Genomic DNA, 17,346 nt, shown 5'->3' on the forward strand with positions numbered 1-17,346 from the left:
CTCATCATAGTTATCCACAAAACATCAGAATATTCCTGCATGCACAAACAGGTTACTGCATTTATCGTGTTCATGAAACAAGTGTCTGATAGAAGTGGGGAATAAAAATCACATCATGTTGGCATGCATGTGCAATCCTTACTGTTGAACACCTGAAAAAGGCAGAAGTCTCATAGTAACAGCGTTATAACCTTGACTCTGAGAAATGTGCTCACTGGCTGTCATTGTGCTGATTAAGAGTGCAACATCAGGCCCAGACCTCACTGAATTAAACATGGGCTTCAGAGGATAAATTATTCAGCTCTTCAGTTTTGTAGGAACTGATTTGCTTTGGCTAATTTTCTGAGCTCTGACACCACCTGGCGGTTAAACTGTTTGGTAGATTTCACAAAGTACTTTTGTTGACGGGGTAGTTCAAAACAAAACAGAGCCCAAAGCAAACAGTGTTTCTGAATCATGTTTTTTAAAGGGATAGTGTAGACTTTTTGGAGTGGGGTTGTTCAGGGAACGTATTAATAATCAGTATATTACGTACAGTAGATGTTGGTCGACATGCTCCCAGTTTGGAGAGGCAGCTTAAAGGCCAACAGAAGCTACGCAATGTGCTTCAATGGGGTCAGCAACAAAAGGTTTTGCAGCCACCTAAAATAAATATTATTTACTTAATAAATAAATACACACATATTATTTATTCAATAATTGAATATTTATCTATTTAACATTATCAGTTTTTTCCCGATTATCAAGTCAATTTTCGTCTTACAAAATGGTCATACAACTCCACTTTAAAAAAAAAATCTGAACTATCCCTTTAAAGGATGCTCTAAAAACTACCCTACCCATAGTGCAACGCAAACTGTAAACAGGAAGCGTCCGTCTCGCGCCAGTTGTGCTAATGTTACTGCACTAAAATGCTTCTGCTTTGACTTTTGCTGAATGCACAGCTCAAAGCAAAAACTTTATAATGATAAGAATTAAGTTTTTATCAGAAGACTGAATCAGCGTAACGGTAATTGTGCTAATGTTTTTTGTTTACGTAGCAACATCTAAAGCTGAGCGTACGTTAACGGCGACGTGATTCGCTTCAAATGTTAACTAACTTCAAGTTAACTGCGCAATTTTAAAATGCTAAACGACCGAAACGTCGTATTTAAACGTGAAACAATACGACGTGAAACCATGTTAACGAATTACAATCGTGTAATGTGTCGATATCATGAAAACTCAACGGTGTAACGACGTGGTTACCAATGGAGACGGGAGACGCCTAATCAGATTTAGCTAACGTTAGCTAGCTCGCTATCTACTCTGGGATTAACGCTTCAATATGGTGAGTAATTCTGCTGCCAATATAACATTTTCACGATTTATCAGTGTTAAATTGTTTCTTCAAAAGGTTAAAGGCATGTTTTGAGTCGCTTTGTATTAAAGTAGAGCTGATTTAATCTGACGTTAATCGGTAAAATAACTAATTTTATTGTTATTTACAGGCTACAAAGCTGAAAGGCAAATCGTCCAAAAGTAAGTTCCTCGATTTTTTTGATACTGTTTCATATTGTTATGCATACTGTATTATTGTAACAGAGAAACAGATAATCATACAACTAAGAACTTTTCAGTAGTAATGCTGGGGGGAAAAATCAGGTAATTTGGGACATCAAGTAAATTGAGACGCATAAGGTTTTACATATTTGGCTTTGAAATATAAACAGACAAATGTTATTGCACTGCTACAACTAAAATGCTAAAGTAGCCTACTAATTTTTTTGAAAGAGAAATTGCATTGGCTCTCTGTTAACTAGCGAATCGATTGATCTGAACTTTTATACCTCTGTGTACCTGCATGTAACCTTAGATTATTCGACAAAAATCTACTAATAGCCCAAAGGTCTAGGCTTACAAGTAAAGGACACTGGTTTTGTTGTCAGGGTATTATTTTGGACATGTGTTTTGTATAATATGTGATGCACTTTTTAACAATGTTTTGAAAGGTGCTATATTAAGAATGCTGCAGCGAAAACAATAAAGGTGTAACAACAAAAACGTTTATATGATGTTGAATTTAATTAATTATTTGGTAATCTACCATGTCATAAATTCACCCTACAAAATACCAATAATTCATAATATCAGAAACAGTTTTCAACCAAAGCAAATCAGGGCTGCTGGTAGTATATTCATATACTATATAAAGAATAATCTCAAGCTTGTGTAAAAGTATGTCCCATCACTGTTTTCTCAGGTTTATTTGGAGATGACGATTTACTTGACAGCTTATTTGATGATGAAAGTAAGTGAGCAGTTTTAAACCAAGTAGTAGTGTCATTATTATTACTATTGTATTATTACGGAAAGTTTTGAGTGTTAAAGTATTTTCTCTAAACATTTTTCTCACCAGAATTCCCAGTAAAGGGGAAAGGAACTCGCAGTGGACCATTGAATCGGTAAATTTTAAAAGATTTTAGAGCCACACACCACCAGTTATGAATCATAAGTGTTTGTGATGTACATTTTCTTTTGCAGCTCATCTGCCACTGATAACATCTTCAGTATGCTAGCGGAGGAAGTAAAGAGGGATGGCGGGGAATCTGAGGTATGTAGACAGAGATGTAAAAAGACGTGCATGAGCTCAGTCTGATATTTTTAGCTTTATTTTGTTACTATTTTCTATTCTGTCCAAGGACTCCGATGTCTCAGCTGCAGATCCCAACGACATACTGAAGAACATGAAGGTAGCTCATTATAAATTGAAAAAGCAGAGACAAAGTTCAGCTTTGTAGTTTCATGATTTCAGGTTCACTCAGAGTGCCTGTTGTTTTTCTGTATCCTTGTACAGGACATGGACGATATGGATGCTGACCTTTTTGCATCAAAGAAAAAGCCGAGTTCAGCTCCCGCGCAAACAAAGCCGTTCAGTAACGGAGGGCCAAAGAAAGACTCTTCCACGTTTGAAAGTAAAATAAAACCAGAGGGAGCAGGTAATTCAGTGTGGAGTGTTCTCGCATAAATTACTTTCTCATTATTAACTTCCCATTATTACCGGCTTTGAAGTTTGCATTAATAGTAGTAATCAGAAAGCGAGTGTGTCTCCCCTTCTTCACTCAGATGAACCCACCACAGGAGGGAGGAAGCCAAACTCTGCACCTCCGTCTACAGCTCATAACTACAAGAAGTTAATTTTTTCTGGTAAGTGAGCCTCCCCGTCCCATCCGTCTCTGACACCAAGCTTTATATAACTCAGCAGATGTTTGCTAATGTTTTTGCTTTGTTTTTCTCAAACTGCTGCTTTAATTTAGACAGTGGTGGTGATGATGAAGGTCTTGGTCAGACACCCCACATTAAAGGTACATTAGTACAGATATGTGTTTGGCCTTTTTACTTGTAGATGAATATTATCTGTGTGTAGTTTGACAGGATCCTCGCCGATCCTTAAAAAGTCTTAAAGGCACTGAATACAGCCCTAAAATGGCATTAAAATGTCTTAAATCAGTCTTTCAGAAGTATAAAAAATGCTCGGAGGTAGGATTTGTATTCATCTTTTTTTCTGACATTGCATTGAAAGAGATCAAGATATGGCTAGCATTAAAAATAATGATGCAAATTTACAATATCAACAAGAGTCAAGTTTTACATTACAATAAATATTTGAAAAATAAAATGAAATTCCCCCTAACCTTAAGTGATGAATGTCGGTACATGTTTTTTTTGTTTCCTTCAGTATTCGCTACTGTTAAATTGATCTTTAATTTCTTCCCAAGTGGCATTAAAATGTCTTAAAAAGGCTCATATCCCACTTGCTCTAAGCTGTAGGAACCCTGGTTTGAACAGGAGAAGTACACAAAAAATAAAGTGACAATAAATGTACAAATCTGGAGGTAGATAACTATTGCTATATGCTGCAATTTCACCCTAGGGATCAATAAAGTGTTTCTGATTCTGGTTAATGTGTTACCGTATAGTTAGTTACTTGTGCAAGTTAAAGTCAGTGTCCCAGTAAAGCGTATGCACAAGTATACGGTGTATATTCACCTCTTTTTCTGGCTGTTTACCGTAAACCCACCTTTCAGTCATGCTAGGTTTAGGGAGCACTGCACTGAATTTTCATTGTGTTTTTATAAGGCTGTTGTGATCTTTTGAAATAATTTGGCTGTTGTTTGACAACATTATTATGCTAGAGCCCTAATTCTTCTTTACAGTGATTGCAATTGGCAAACTCATTGGAATATGCAATAAATAAAACCAGTGTGTGTTATCGAGTAGTGGCATTAAAATGTGCCACGCGCCACCAACTTTGGGTTTTTACCACCAAAAATTTTCTTTTACCAACCCAGCTGGCTACTTTTTCCCATTGGCTGACTACTCCATAAAAACCCCCTTTTGTGTTTTGTTTGTGCATGTAAATGGTAAATACTTCTTTTCCTCCTCCCTCCATTCTTTCTCCAAAGCCCCGAACACATTTCAGGTGCAGAAATTTCACTTGCTTTAAGCCCTATATTGAAAAAATGCAACATAAGGTAGTCTATGCATATATGGCATCTCCCTATCATTTATCAAGTTACAGTCTGGTGTTCAAAAAAAGTATACAAAATGTAAAAAGTCTGATTTTCTCTTCAGATCCAGATGACCTCCTTGCTGATTTAGATGACCTGCTTCCAGATGAAACCAAGCCCGAACCGAAATCTAGCAGACAGCCGGCCAAACCTGAAAAATCTGCACCATCTCCCTCAGCATCTCCTATCCTAAAGACTGAAACATGTGAGCCTTAGATGATCCATAATCCTTAACTTTCAAACTTCAAACAAACAAACACTAAAGTGCTGTTTTGTGTTTGTGTATTCTTTGTTCATCAGCAAAAAAACGAAGGGATCTCACATTTGATGACGATGATAAGGATGACCTAATGGATGCCCTCGGATTTGACAGCGATAAAAACACTTCAAAGAAAAAAGACAGTTTGCTTTGGTCCAACAAGGAAAGGTAACAGCTCTGTTCTCACTCGTACTCTTACTGTTGTTGTTGTCCTTATTTTTAGTGCTCCAATGATGAATAATTACTGCTTTAGAGCTTTGAGCTTTGGGCTTAGGGGTGCCGCTAAAAACAAAGCCAGAATCAGGCAACTTTCCGCTTCCTCCCTTTGAATCTTAACATAATCTTACCTTTTCCTATGTTGTGTCCCCCTGTCCTCAGGAGTGGGACCCCTCAGAGACCTCTTACGGCAGTTGATGGGATTCTGGAGAGCTTGACTTCATCTCGTCTCCTGGAGCGACCTCCTACGGGCGAAAAGAAAGACCAGCCTCAGTCTCAAGAAAAGCAGCAAAAAGAGAAGACCTCTGCTGTGAAAGGTAATAGAGCGCACTGATCCTCTGCTCTCCTAATGAGGAGAAAAGGACTGTTTTTAAAGAACAACATGTTTTAACACTTTTTCCCATTTTTCAGAATCACTTTTTGAAGATGACCTCACATTTGGCTCCTACCAGCCCACATTGGGATCCACATCTGAAGGACGCATGTCCCGCAGACAGTCTGTCAGGTGTGTGTTATACAGTATCTAATCTAGGTGTTTGACAGCAGCAGTTTTTCCCAGTAAACTGAACACTAGATTTTTGTGGCTTCGTGCTAGTGATAACCATGATCCAAATCATTATATTTGCAGGTTGTCCACCCAATTCTTGTGAATGTGATATTTCAAAAACACCATGAGGGAATTTCTTCTTCTTTTTCTTCTCTTTGTTGGTCATAGGTCAAGGTCACTGTGACCTTGTCTGTCTCATTCTCATGAATACAATATCTCCAGAACACGTTGAAGGAATTTCCTTGAATTTGGCACAAACGTCCACTTGGACCAAACAATGAACTGGTGGTCAAAGTTCAATGTCATCGTGACCTTTTTTCAATTTCATTGGCTTACTTTGAAGCAATATTACCAGAACACCTTGAGGAAGTTACCTCAAATTTGGCACAAACGTCTACCTTGACCCAAGAATGAACTTGAACTAGTTTTTCTTACCATCAGATTTTCTACAGAGGATGTCAGTCCCTCTACCCCAGAAAAGAGAACAAAACCTGCCACCCCCTCCTTACGACACCGCAACTCAGCTGACTGGCTCGGCCTCAAGACCAATGACGACCTCACCTTTCTAGAGGGTGATACCAAAGAAAACAAGACTTCATCGGAGACTCCAAAGGCTCCTGGATCTCCTTCATTAGAGAGAAGACCCTCTCTGACGGGTAGCAATGCCACGTCTGCTGCGAAAATAGCAGCAGATAACCCAGCCCCGACTGATAAAATCACCAAACAAACCAAACCAGAGGTCTCTAAAAGCCAGAAGAGAGAAGAGGAGGAGGACGACTGGTTAGCAGGAGCACTGAGCAGGAAGAAGACTCTGTCAGTGCCAAAGTCTGATTCAAAAACATCCAAGCAGGAAGACTCTCTGGGCCTAGGAGAAGAAGTGGATGTGGAGTCAATATTAAGGTAGACATCAAAGGAAATACACTGACGCGTACAATGACAGAATGCTTGTTTCGCAGTATTGAATGATAACCTGCTCTTGTTTTTAGTAAACAAGTCACTTCACAAGCTCCCAGGGGCAGAGAGGAGTCTCTTCCATCTGTCAAGGAAACCAGGTAAGATATTTTTATTTAAATTCTCTAAACCTGTGAACTGTAAGTGAATATTTGTTTGCTATTTTTGTCATTCTGCTTTTGTGCAGCAGCACTTTTCTTGGACAGCCCAGCCCTGCTGCTCACTCCACTCCTGTCAGAGAGACAAGAACCAAGCAAGGTATTTATCCAAATAAACTACCACTTCAATAACATTTTATAATAAAATGATGACTTCATTCATCAATTAGCCTTAATCGCTTTTCCTGTTAACATGGGTAGCCCATCCCAGCTGAAATAAAGCGAGAGGCAAGGGTACATCCTGGACAGGTTGCCAGACTATCACAGGGCTGACACTTATGTAGAGACAGACAACCTTTTATGCTCACATTCACACCTATTCCAATTCAGATTCAACAATTAACCTGCATATCTTTGGACTGTGGGATGAAGCTTGAGACCTCAGAATAAACCCATGCTGACACAGGGAGAACATGCAAACTCTGCAAAGAAGGGGCCTCCCAACTCGGGTTTGAACCCGGGACCCTCTTACTATGAGGTGACAGTGCTAAACACTGCAACACTGTGCTGCATTTTTTGCAGTCTTCATATCCATTGTTCTCAAAAAGGAGAGCGATGCCATCGTGGGAAGCAAGCGTTCCCAAGTGCCTGTTTTTTAGGATGCAATGGCTACGCCCTGAGATAAACAAAGCAGCAATGAGCACTGCATGTCATGTGACGTACAGTCGGTGGATGTCTTTCTTTTCTTCTGTAAATATCAGTCAATGATAAATATGGAGAAGAGGTTAATCACAAGGCTACACAAGCTTTTCTTCTGTCCAACAGACAACATTTTAGGCCAGTTAAATGTTAAGAGGCAACACAGAGAAGAAGATCAGCTCCAAAATCTGATTTTTTTTATAAGTAGGCTATGATATGGTGCTGATTATGGCTTTGCAACTTAAAGCGTAACCTGCCTCCATGCCCTTGAAAGCTGGCACAGAGTAGGCACAAGAGCAGCACCCAGCACCCAGACCTTGTGTTTTCCATTTGGTTAAAGACGTGTCATGTGTCTCGACCCTCATTCTGCCTTGTGTCACATCATGCTCATGACATTCTGCTCCTCCTCTCATACAGATACCATTCCTACTTCCCCCTCAACTCCACCACAGTCCCCTTCTTTCATTAGAGAGCACACACCCACCACTCAACCGCAGCTCCCCTCAACCCTAACATCCTCCTCAGCAACCGCTCCGCGTGCTAAATTAGACCTCGGACAAACTCTGCATTCGTCTCCTCCTTCAGATTTCCCTCCTCAAGTTACTGGTCCTTTGTCGGCCTCTGCTGCTAGTGTTAGCCTCACCCAACCCCAGCCTCAGTCCCCACCCCACCATCTATCATCCAACAAGGGATCCGGGGTGCCGATTGGACCCGGTCAAGCTTCGACTGAAACCATGCAACAGCTTTCGTCTCTCAACCCCATCTCTGCTATACTGCCTGGCTCAGTGTGGCGTATGTAATCTTGGGGAATCTGTCAAATACAGTATTCACTATTGCTTTAATATCTAATGTGAGCAGGTCTCTATGATCATTTCTCATGGTTGTTCTCTTTGCAGCTGCTCCACAGCAAAACATATCAACTGCTGTCCAACAACAGGTATTTATTCTTTTCTGCAACGAGTTTTTCATACTTAGGGTGATCACATTTTTTTTAAAAATCCTTTCCATATTTTGTAAAAAGGTGACACTGTCAGGAGACAGTCTGCAGCAGCTGCTTCTACAACAGCAGGTTAGGATCATAAAAGTCTCCACGTGAAGATTTATTAAAAATGTAAGAACACATTTGCCACCTGGTTTGTTCTTGACTTGTTTACTGTTCTCCTAAAGATGATGCAGTCTCAGCTGCTGGGTCTCGGGGGTGTTGTGGACACAGGCGTCCTGCAGAGACTCAAAGACAAAGAGCAGCCACCTGATTATCAAGTGTTACAGGCTCGGATCATCCAGCTGGAGGGACAGGTACAGTAACGCTGTTAAAGTAATGAGAGGAATAATAACCTTCCTCGCTTCTCCAAAATCCATGTCCCTTCACAGCCTGAAACTCCTGTGTGTTATTGTTCAGGTAAAGACGCTGCAGCTGGAGCGAGACCAAAGCCAAATGTTGCTAGAGTGTGTCCAACAGCGGCATAAACAAGATATGGAACTCATGGAGAACACACACAAGTATATTCTTGGACCACACACACACATACATGTAACACAAATGTGCAGCGCTTGTGTACATGTTTATCATACATTATGCATAATGCCCAGCACTTTAAGCAGCATCTGTGTGCCCATGCGCTTATTGTCAGAATTTCTGTGCACATCTAGGACTCGAGTGAAGCTTCTCGAGGAATCAGCAGCCCAGAGGGAGACACAAGCGCGACAGGAGTGCGAAGATCTAATGGAACGCGTGGCCGCAGTGACACGATCGGCCGAGCAGGAACGCTCAGAGCTGCAGGCTCAGTACCAACGCAAACTGGCCCAGGCCCAGCAAGACAGAGACCGAGAGGTGGAGAGACTCAGAGAACTCCAGAGGTACACCAAGGAAGCTTCTTCTACACTAATAGATACATTCTATATCAATATAGCAATTACCACACGTGTGGACTCGAATCACAGATTTGAAGACTCTAGACTAAACTTGACAAAATCAAAAAATGACTTGCAACCTCGACTTAAACTTGAACACCTATGATTCATGATTTTACTTGGACATGAGTCTTTTGACTTGAAAGTACCTCCTCCAAGCCTTAAGATTTAAAAGTTTGTTATTTAAAATGTGCGCCACCGCACAATTCATTCACCATCATTCCCTGAGGAAAAACTAATGTTATATCACTCAGTGCCAGTTGGAAAAAACAATACCAAAGAAAATTTGGTTTGCATACAAAACGAAGCAGTGGTCAACAAAAAAATGACAAACAGAATGCAAAACATGCAGGCTGAAAATTACAGATGGAGAACAAAGTTTGACATTTGAAATTGCACAATAATAGCCTAGACTTACTGGTCTTTGTCCAGTTTCAAATGTCAAACTTTGTTCTGGGTAATTGTGGCTAATTGTGGTACTGGTAAAATAGAGCTGTATGCTATGAAAGTGCAATCTCAACACTACTTTTTTTCAAAAAGCAGTCATGATATTTGTAAATGTAATATGTTATGACTCTGTTAATGTGGCATTACATTTGTTGAGGAACTCATTACGGTTTGTTTAGGACTTAAAATTCAAAGTTTGGGACTCAGGTCTTGTCTGTCTTGACTTAGGACTCAAATGGAAAAACTTAAGACTTACTTGTGACCTGCAAAACAGTGACGTGGACCTACCTCAGCACTGCATCATCAGTACTAATCTATGCTATTCTCTAAAGAAATCTAATCTAATTGAGTAAATGTTCTTTTGTTGGCCTAATGTACAACTCATGTGAGCATATAGAATCTAATGATTAAGTCATGACTTTACCACATAGTTGTTGTATTTGTACTACTCTGCCATCAAGGAAATCTATCTTGGAGATGAAGAAAGACCACGAGGACCACATTGAGAGACTGAAGAAACTGAAGGAGGAGGAAATTTACGCAGTTACAAGCGCAACGTCTCAGACCAGGTACAATGTTCTCAAATTACACCAGTTTCATTTGCAATTATACTAATAACTTTGAATACTAGAAGTATGTTCTGTTTAAAAAAGCAAACTGCAACTGTAAAATATTTTAATTCTAACAGTGAGTCTGTAATTATTGTTTTCTGTTATTTTTCAGTATCCAAACATTATCTGTATCTACTAGCATGTCTGTATTTTTATTTTTTGTCCAGATCTCTTAAAGTAGTGATCGAGCAGATGGAGCAGTTCTCTTCTCGGCTGGGGGATCTTTCGTCTCGGGTGGAGAGCACACATGAACACACGGCTCACGGCCTGGAGGAGGGGGCACGGCACAGAGATGAGCAGCTTCGAAGTACCTCCCACACACACACACACACACACACACACACACATGCATGCACACACTTTGTACAATTAGGTCAAGGTACAAGTTGTCTAATAGCATACTTCAGTTGATATCACATGCAGTTGGGTTAAGATCATTCTCTACATGCACGTTGCAGGGATGCAGGACCGTCTGACCCAGCAGCAGAAAGCCATGGCTGAGGAAAGAGCGTACCTGAAGGAAATCATTTCCAGGATGGACACTCAGCTCAACGAGCAGCAGAGACAGCTCGAGAAGGTCTGGGTCAAATCTGACTTTTTAAAAAAGACTATTTTTAGGATTTCTGAATGTGCTTTGGCTGAGCAGGACGCAACTTTATCTACAATGAAGACTGATGTTTTTCCCCTCAAAAGACCAAAAAACCTTTCTTTGTATGCCTCAGGAGCGCTGGAAGATGACAGCAGAGCAGGCCAAGGCAGAGTCTACCCAAAGAAGCCTGGAGGGAGAGCGAAACGCCTTCAGCATGCAGATCAGCATGGAAAGAGAGGAGCTGGAGAGAGCTAAGGTGAGGCTGACAAACATTTGCATCTATCTAGATTCCACGTGTCTCCCCTTACCTCTCCTGCCGGTCTCTGTTCACATCAGAGTGCACTGCTGGAGGAGCAGAAGTCGGTGATGCAGCACTGTGCAGAGGAGAGGAGGAAGCTGGCAGCTGAGTGGGCCCACTTCCACGCGATGGAGAAACAGAGGCATGAGAGGGCTGAACGGGAGGTCAGCAGCCTCTTAGAGAAGAGAGAAGGCTCCATAATCAGTCTGGCACAGGTGAGCGTAACAAGAGAGAGGAGGGGCAGTCATGCTTTGTGGTCTTAAAGGTACAGTTCATCCCAAAATCAAAATTAAGTATTTCTCCTCGTTTGTGCTGCTACAGTATTTATCAGTCTTGTTTTGATGTGAGTTGCAGTGTGTTGGCGATTTCGGCTGTAGAGATGTCTGCCTTCTCTCCAGTATAATGAAACCATATGGCACTCGACTTGTGGTGCTCAAAGCGCCAAAATTAACAACCTGGTCATGATTTCTGGAAAGAGACATTGCTGTTGAGTTTTTGTGTAAAATATATTTTTTGGCACTTTGAGCACCACAAGCTGAGTGCCATCTAGTTCCATTATATTGGAGAGAACGCAAATATATCTGCGTACAATATCGCCACCACTTTAGATTGATAAATACTGTTCCTTCAATCATCTTTTTAAGTAAATGTTAATGGTTGCTGTAATGGCTATATTAACATCACTTAATATAAAGGAATGTCTTTAAAAAGTAAATTTTATTTAGCTCTCCCAGACACAGGGGCCACAAATGATCAAAGAAATGGACTTTTCTCTCTGTTTTAGGAACAAGCCGACTTAAAGCTCCACACTGCAGAGCTGAAACAGAAGGAGATGGCTGTGGCTCAGGAGAGAGAGACTCTGGACAGACTGAGAGAAGACGTGGACAGAGAGAAAGAGAGAATAAGCAGCACGGCTGTGAGACTCAAGACACGAGCCCAGGAGGTGGAGGCCTTCAGCAAGGTAAACTCACACCACGCAGACCCCTACATGTAGTGCAGTAAACAATAAGTCATATCTGAGTTTTGACCACGCTGTGCTCTTTGCAGCTCGCTGCAGAGAAGTACGAGGAAGGAGAACGAGCGTTGCAGGAGGCGAAACGTGTGGAGGCTGAGCACGAGGCACGGCTCAGAAATATCCATGCTCAGACTGAGCGGCTGAGGCAGCAAGAACAGCGAATCCTTCAGGTGAAAGCGCTCTTCAGATTGGGCTTCTTTTTGACAAAGAAATATGAGCAGCACATAACGTTAACTGTGTAATAAACACTTGTTACAGGAGCGAATGCGGTTAAATCATCTTCAGGAGGACACAGAGAGGCTGAGACCAGTCGCTCCAATTTCCTCTTTACCAAAAACAATTCCACCTATTTTACCAGGTGATGTCAATTCTGGTTATTCGACAAAAAGTAGTAGCTCATAAAAGTAAAAAACAAACCCATTTAATATTAAACGTGTAACTCTCTTTTCTTATATTTGTCTGTAGATGCAGGTTCGGTGTTGCCAAACCCAGAGCTGACATCAACCCTGAATGTTACTCCGACTACTTTTAGTGCCAACTCTCAGTCCATGGCTCTTCAGGCCAGTCTGGCTCTGTGGAGGTACACTGCAGAAAAGGTAACCAGCGGAAACACAACTTATACACACATTTTCTAACTACTTGCAACTTCAAATGCATTCCGGTTTTTAACTTTTCCAAAAAATAGTCATTTGATCGTTTTGATTGGTGCATGACCGAGCACTAAGGATGGCAAACCTTCAAAAAGCTGTTTGATGAACGATAGCTATCTTGGTATGAGTTACTGTCAGACTTATCAGGCTTGTTTGAAATGAACTGCACCTCACTTGGTAGGTAGACGAGATCAGGCGGCAGCAGCAGGGGGAGGTGAATAAAACCTACAGCTAATTCAAACAGGAGCCTTTGAAGAAATTTACCAGAATTCTTAGAAATAGTTTACATCCATCTGTAGGCTATCTGTAGTTAGCAAACTACATTATAACCTTTATATTATTGTAAACCACACAAGATGTGTTTGAGATTAAACCCTCATTGCACAACATAGTGTCAAGTATGATAATTACACAAACGAGGATTTTTTTTCCCCTTGGTGAGGCAGCACCTTAGTGTTTCCCATCATGCTCTGAGTCTTGCAGTCAGTGGAGAGCAACCGCAGTGACTGGCTCTAAAAAAAAAAAACAAAAAAAACTGCCTGCCTCAAATCTCACTAGTTGTTAATTTCAAAGTGAGCATGACATCAGAGCAAGTAATGATTTAAAATCAGTGCATCTCAGTCACCCAAGAGCTGTTTTGCAATAATCTATTCTACATTAAATCTACATTGTCAACTCACTGATGTTCCAGTGGTTGTAAAGCTTTTGCTGGAATTGCTTAACATACCTTTTAAAAAACAAAACTTTACCTATAGGAGGTGATTATTGGACACTGAATTCAGATTCCTTAAAAATTAAAGAACACAAGTCATTACTGTAAAGGTTTTTAATGTAAGTATCAAAGTGAAACAGGCTTATTACATTACAATGACAGCATCCATCAAACAAGATGCATAACACTTAAGACCACTGTCTTGAAACATTTCAGTATCGGTTCCTGTTCCTAATTACTTTCCCTTGCCTCCCGCAGGACCGTGAATACCTCGAAGAACAGCAGACCTTCTTGGAGAATTTGAAGAAGAAATCTTACAGATCCACTTTCAACACAGATTGACCAAAACATGCTGGGTGCTCCCAGTAAGATTTGGGTTAATTTCATGTACAGAATAGTTAAAATGTGCCATTATGCTTGATTTTTTAATACACATCATAATTTTATTAAACATGTTTTAGCTCAAATTAACAAATCTACTGCATTTAATATACAGTGGCATCTGACCCAAGCTGATGTGTCCGCATCCCCGTTGATTTGATCTGCAAGATACAAAAATCAGATTAAGCTTTTACACTAATATAACACAAACTACTTTAGTCAGCCAAAGATATATCGGTTCTGCATTCAAGCCTCAGGTTACCATGACTCCACACTTAAGTTCAGACAGGGATAACATGTATCATCACTGGCTTAACTTTATCAAGTTTCTCACAGTATATTTACCTGTTCAACTCTTTTCCACAGCCGTGTGGTCTCATAGTCCCGTTTTGCAGAATGTTAAGACCCTTTGGGGAGAAATTTTACAGTTTAGATCATCTACACCAATGTAATCAAAACTACTGATTGATAATATGCTTGTTCTGAGTCTGCAGTCAAGCCTCAGGTTACCATGACTCCACACTTAAGTTCAGACAGGGATAACATGTATCATCACCGGCTTGACTTGAACACCAAATGTCAGTCATGCAGCATTTACCTGTTCAACTTTTCTCTGCACCCGTGTGTCCTCTCAGCCTCTCGTTCTGCAGATTGCTTCGACCTGCGGGGAAAAATTTTACATCTAGATCACCAAGTCTTCAGATTTGCGCACCATAAGGAAACAAAGTGGAAAAAATTCTCAGAACAGCTATTGCCATCGTCAGTTATCGCATCAGACGGCACTTCCTATGCAGCAGTTTTCATCACTGAATCGTTGGTAATGTGGATCACAATAAGTAAAGCGGTACACACCTTTTCACCAGACCTCCTCATGGTGCCAGTTAATGTCAAGTGGGACAGGTGAACCTGCAAAAACAGTTAATTACTGCTTGTTAATCACCACATTTTATTCAAACAAAATCATACTTCTTGCAAATCAGACATAATTTTATTGTGTTTTCAGACAGGGTACAAAATATCCACCGCTTAAAGTAAGAAATAAAACAGGATTCCTACAGCTTGAGGCAAATTAAATTTAAGACTTTTACAGACTCTTTTTAACGCCACTCTGGATAAAATTTGAGATGACTTTTACACTAACCTGAAAATAATAAAATTCTTAATACTGCTTTTTTTTTTTTTTAACAGTTGTAAACAATTTTGCCCAAACATAAAATATATTGATCAGGTGAAATAGTCAGATCTAGTAAAACTTGGGAAATACCTGGTATTTATTTGTGTTTTTTAATTCTAACTGCGTGTTTCTCATTCTGTAATATGGGATTATTCAACTGTTTTCAGTCCCTTTATTTAGAGTCTAAGAGGAATACAGTAAATAATTAAGATACATTAATGCTACTCATTTTATGATTTTACACACAAAAAGGAATTCATAACATCCTACTTCCAATGTTTTTATATTATAGACCTTTAAAAAGACTTAAAGATTGAAGACATTTTAATACCAATTTAGGCTTTATTTTTGGATGAATAAATTCAGTGCCTTTTCAGACTTGTTTAAGATTCGCGGGAACCCTTTAAAAGTCATAATTCATTATCAGTTTTACCATTCATCACAATGAAAGACCTTGCCTTTGTTGGCAGGTAGATGATAAAATATGAAATAAATCAGATATTTCGGCAAACCTCAAATCAAAGACAGAAGCTGGGGACCGCATGAAGGCCACGTTTCTGACAATCCTCTAATATTACACGATGTAACGTTAAATAAACATTAATGTTTTCATCCCGTATTATTATATACACCAGAGGATTTGATCAATGTTCTCTGTTTGTCTTCAAACACCCACTTAAAGCCTCTTTCCTAACTTTTGCCCAACATGGTCCTCTTGCACGTGTTAGCTAACAGCTAGCAGCACGCTAGCACAATCAATAATATGAAACCGCCTCCAAACAAAAACACGCTTAATACGGATACAATGTACTCATTAAATATTACCTGTTCACGGCGGATCGTCAGTAATAAACTCCATATTTACACTTAAATGCCACATGACATAAAAATGCTGTCCTCGAGAGTCAGGCTCCCGCACCGCCAGTGAAGGAGATCGAGGACGTAAATCTCGCGTGATAACGCTTTTATATGTCGTGAACGTCACGTCCCACGTGATAACTGACAGGGTGTGGCGAAAGTTCAACTTACAGTCAATTTACTTGCGAAACAGACAGAGAAAAGTAGGTTACTATTCTATAATTGGATTCAATAAAAATTCAACTTATAATTTAAGCCATTTTAATTTAATTTCATAATGTAATGTGCGTTTCCTGTTTTTATTGTTTTCATATCTATTGTATTTATCTATCTATTTTATTATTTCGTACGCCATGGCGACAGTACGCGACATTTATTGATTTAATAAAGGCGTCATTAATGCAATTATAATGATAATATAAATAAATAATATAGACAATAGTAGCCTAACTATAATTTAACAATAGATATGTATCCTATGTTATAAAGGACTGTAGAACCTGTAATAACACAAATACGACAAATATGCAGGAAAAATACAACGTAAATTGGTCTGATAATAATTAAATAATTATCTTGTTTAGGATGTTGATAGAACAATGTTAATTAGCCTAGCCTATTTGTTTAGTTTCAGGCTAAGTATTCAATAAACCGCTATAGTCCACCATCCTTGCAGAAATACGAAAATTTTTATTCTAACAAGCTCAGCTGAAATACATCACATATTGTCATTGAAGAAAACAACGCCTTTGATTACAAAAATGTTACTATTTCACTCTGATCTGATGGGAAATACCATAGCCTTTATATTAAGTAAGAAGTGTGTCAACAGGTAAAATAGCTCCTATAACTGAAACTTAGATCGAAGAGGCAAATTTGGAGTGCATTTTTGTATGAATTAATGTTTCAGGGTGTGAAATGGAGCCATAGTCAAAATGAAAAAGAGTGGTGCAAAGTCCACCAGCTTTTAAACTATTTCACAAGGAGACTGAGGCTGATAATTGGGATCACATTCAACAAAATGTTTGAAAATCCCCTTTAGAGGACATTCAGAGGACGCATACTGCCAGTGTATCTAAATATTTAATAGACAAATTATTATGTGATGGAAAAATTGATAGAGATTTGCAGCCTGGGGAAAATAATAATTGAGGGGAACTAATTTATTTTACAAAGTCAACATGCCCCTACAGTTTCACTATTTGAAATAAGTTTTTTAACAGGGAGACAACTGCAAATAAAAGATAAAACTGTCTCAACTCAAGAATCACTTGACAAGAAGTGTTCCACAAATTGCAGAAAATTATCAGATTTGGAAATTCTTTTTATTATTATTATTATTATTATTATTATTGTCATCATCATTATTATTATTAGTAG

The 17,346-nt window shown here is 39.5% G+C and overlaps 1 protein-coding gene, 1 long non-coding RNA gene and 3 other non-coding genes across 13 annotated transcripts; 1 reads left to right on the forward strand and 4 right to left on the reverse strand.

Moving 5' to 3' along the window:
- Positions 1–869: 869 nt before the first annotated feature.
- On the forward strand, positions 870–14,028 carry fbf1 (Fas binding factor 1). Of its 9 annotated transcripts, none has more exons than XM_042505515.2 (32): positions 870–1,330; positions 1,491–1,521; positions 2,243–2,290; positions 2,399–2,444; positions 2,524–2,593; positions 2,682–2,732; positions 2,837–2,978; positions 3,106–3,186; positions 3,297–3,344; positions 4,615–4,755; positions 4,851–4,977; positions 5,188–5,342; positions 5,437–5,530; positions 6,014–6,472; positions 6,559–6,624; positions 6,711–6,781; positions 7,738–8,112; positions 8,217–8,257; positions 8,342–8,389; positions 8,488–8,616; positions 8,720–8,820; positions 8,971–9,177; positions 10,140–10,247; positions 10,457–10,596; positions 10,748–10,866; positions 11,012–11,134; positions 11,215–11,391; positions 11,961–12,137; positions 12,224–12,361; positions 12,450–12,549; positions 12,657–12,787; positions 13,812–14,028. In XM_042505515.2, exons 1-32 carry the CDS (start codon positions 1,328–1,330, stop codon positions 13,893–13,895), a joined length of 3,831 nt encoding a protein of 1,276 aa, XP_042361449.2. In that variant the 5' UTR covers positions 870–1,327; the 3' UTR covers positions 13,896–14,028. The 9 variants fall into 9 exon arrangements, with proteins under 9 accessions (XP_042361449.2, XP_042361453.2, XP_042361450.2 ...); XM_042505519.2 differs by having other exon boundaries at positions 7,906–8,112; XM_042505516.2 differs by having other exon boundaries at positions 6,714–6,781.
- Positions 13,653–16,087, reverse strand: LOC121957028 (uncharacterized). Its single transcript, XR_006106731.2, has 5 exons — positions 15,934–16,087; positions 14,787–14,840; positions 14,533–14,595; positions 14,280–14,341; positions 13,653–14,095 (listed from the first exon to the last, which is right to left on the reverse strand). It is a non-coding gene; the product is annotated as an uncharacterized LOC121957028 (long non-coding RNA).
- LOC121957331 (small nucleolar RNA R38) lies at positions 14,181–14,250 on the reverse strand. Its single transcript, XR_006106749.2, has one exon. It is a non-coding gene; the product is annotated as a small nucleolar RNA R38 (small nucleolar RNA).
- Positions 14,429–14,498, reverse strand: LOC121957330 (small nucleolar RNA R38). Its single transcript, XR_006106748.1, has one exon. It is a non-coding gene; the product is annotated as a small nucleolar RNA R38 (small nucleolar RNA).
- On the reverse strand, positions 14,672–14,745 carry LOC121957332 (small nucleolar RNA SNORD49). The gene has a single exon (XR_006106750.1). It is a non-coding gene; the product is annotated as a small nucleolar RNA SNORD49 (small nucleolar RNA).
- Positions 16,088–17,346: the final 1,259 nt, after the last annotated feature.

Source organism: Plectropomus leopardus, chromosome 18 (assembly GCF_026936395.1).
Source record: "Plectropomus leopardus strain MGB_pleo_1.0 chromosome 18, ASM2693639v1, whole genome shotgun sequence".
Classification (NCBI taxonomy): domain Eukaryota; kingdom Metazoa; phylum Chordata; class Actinopteri; order Perciformes; family Serranidae; genus Plectropomus; species Plectropomus leopardus.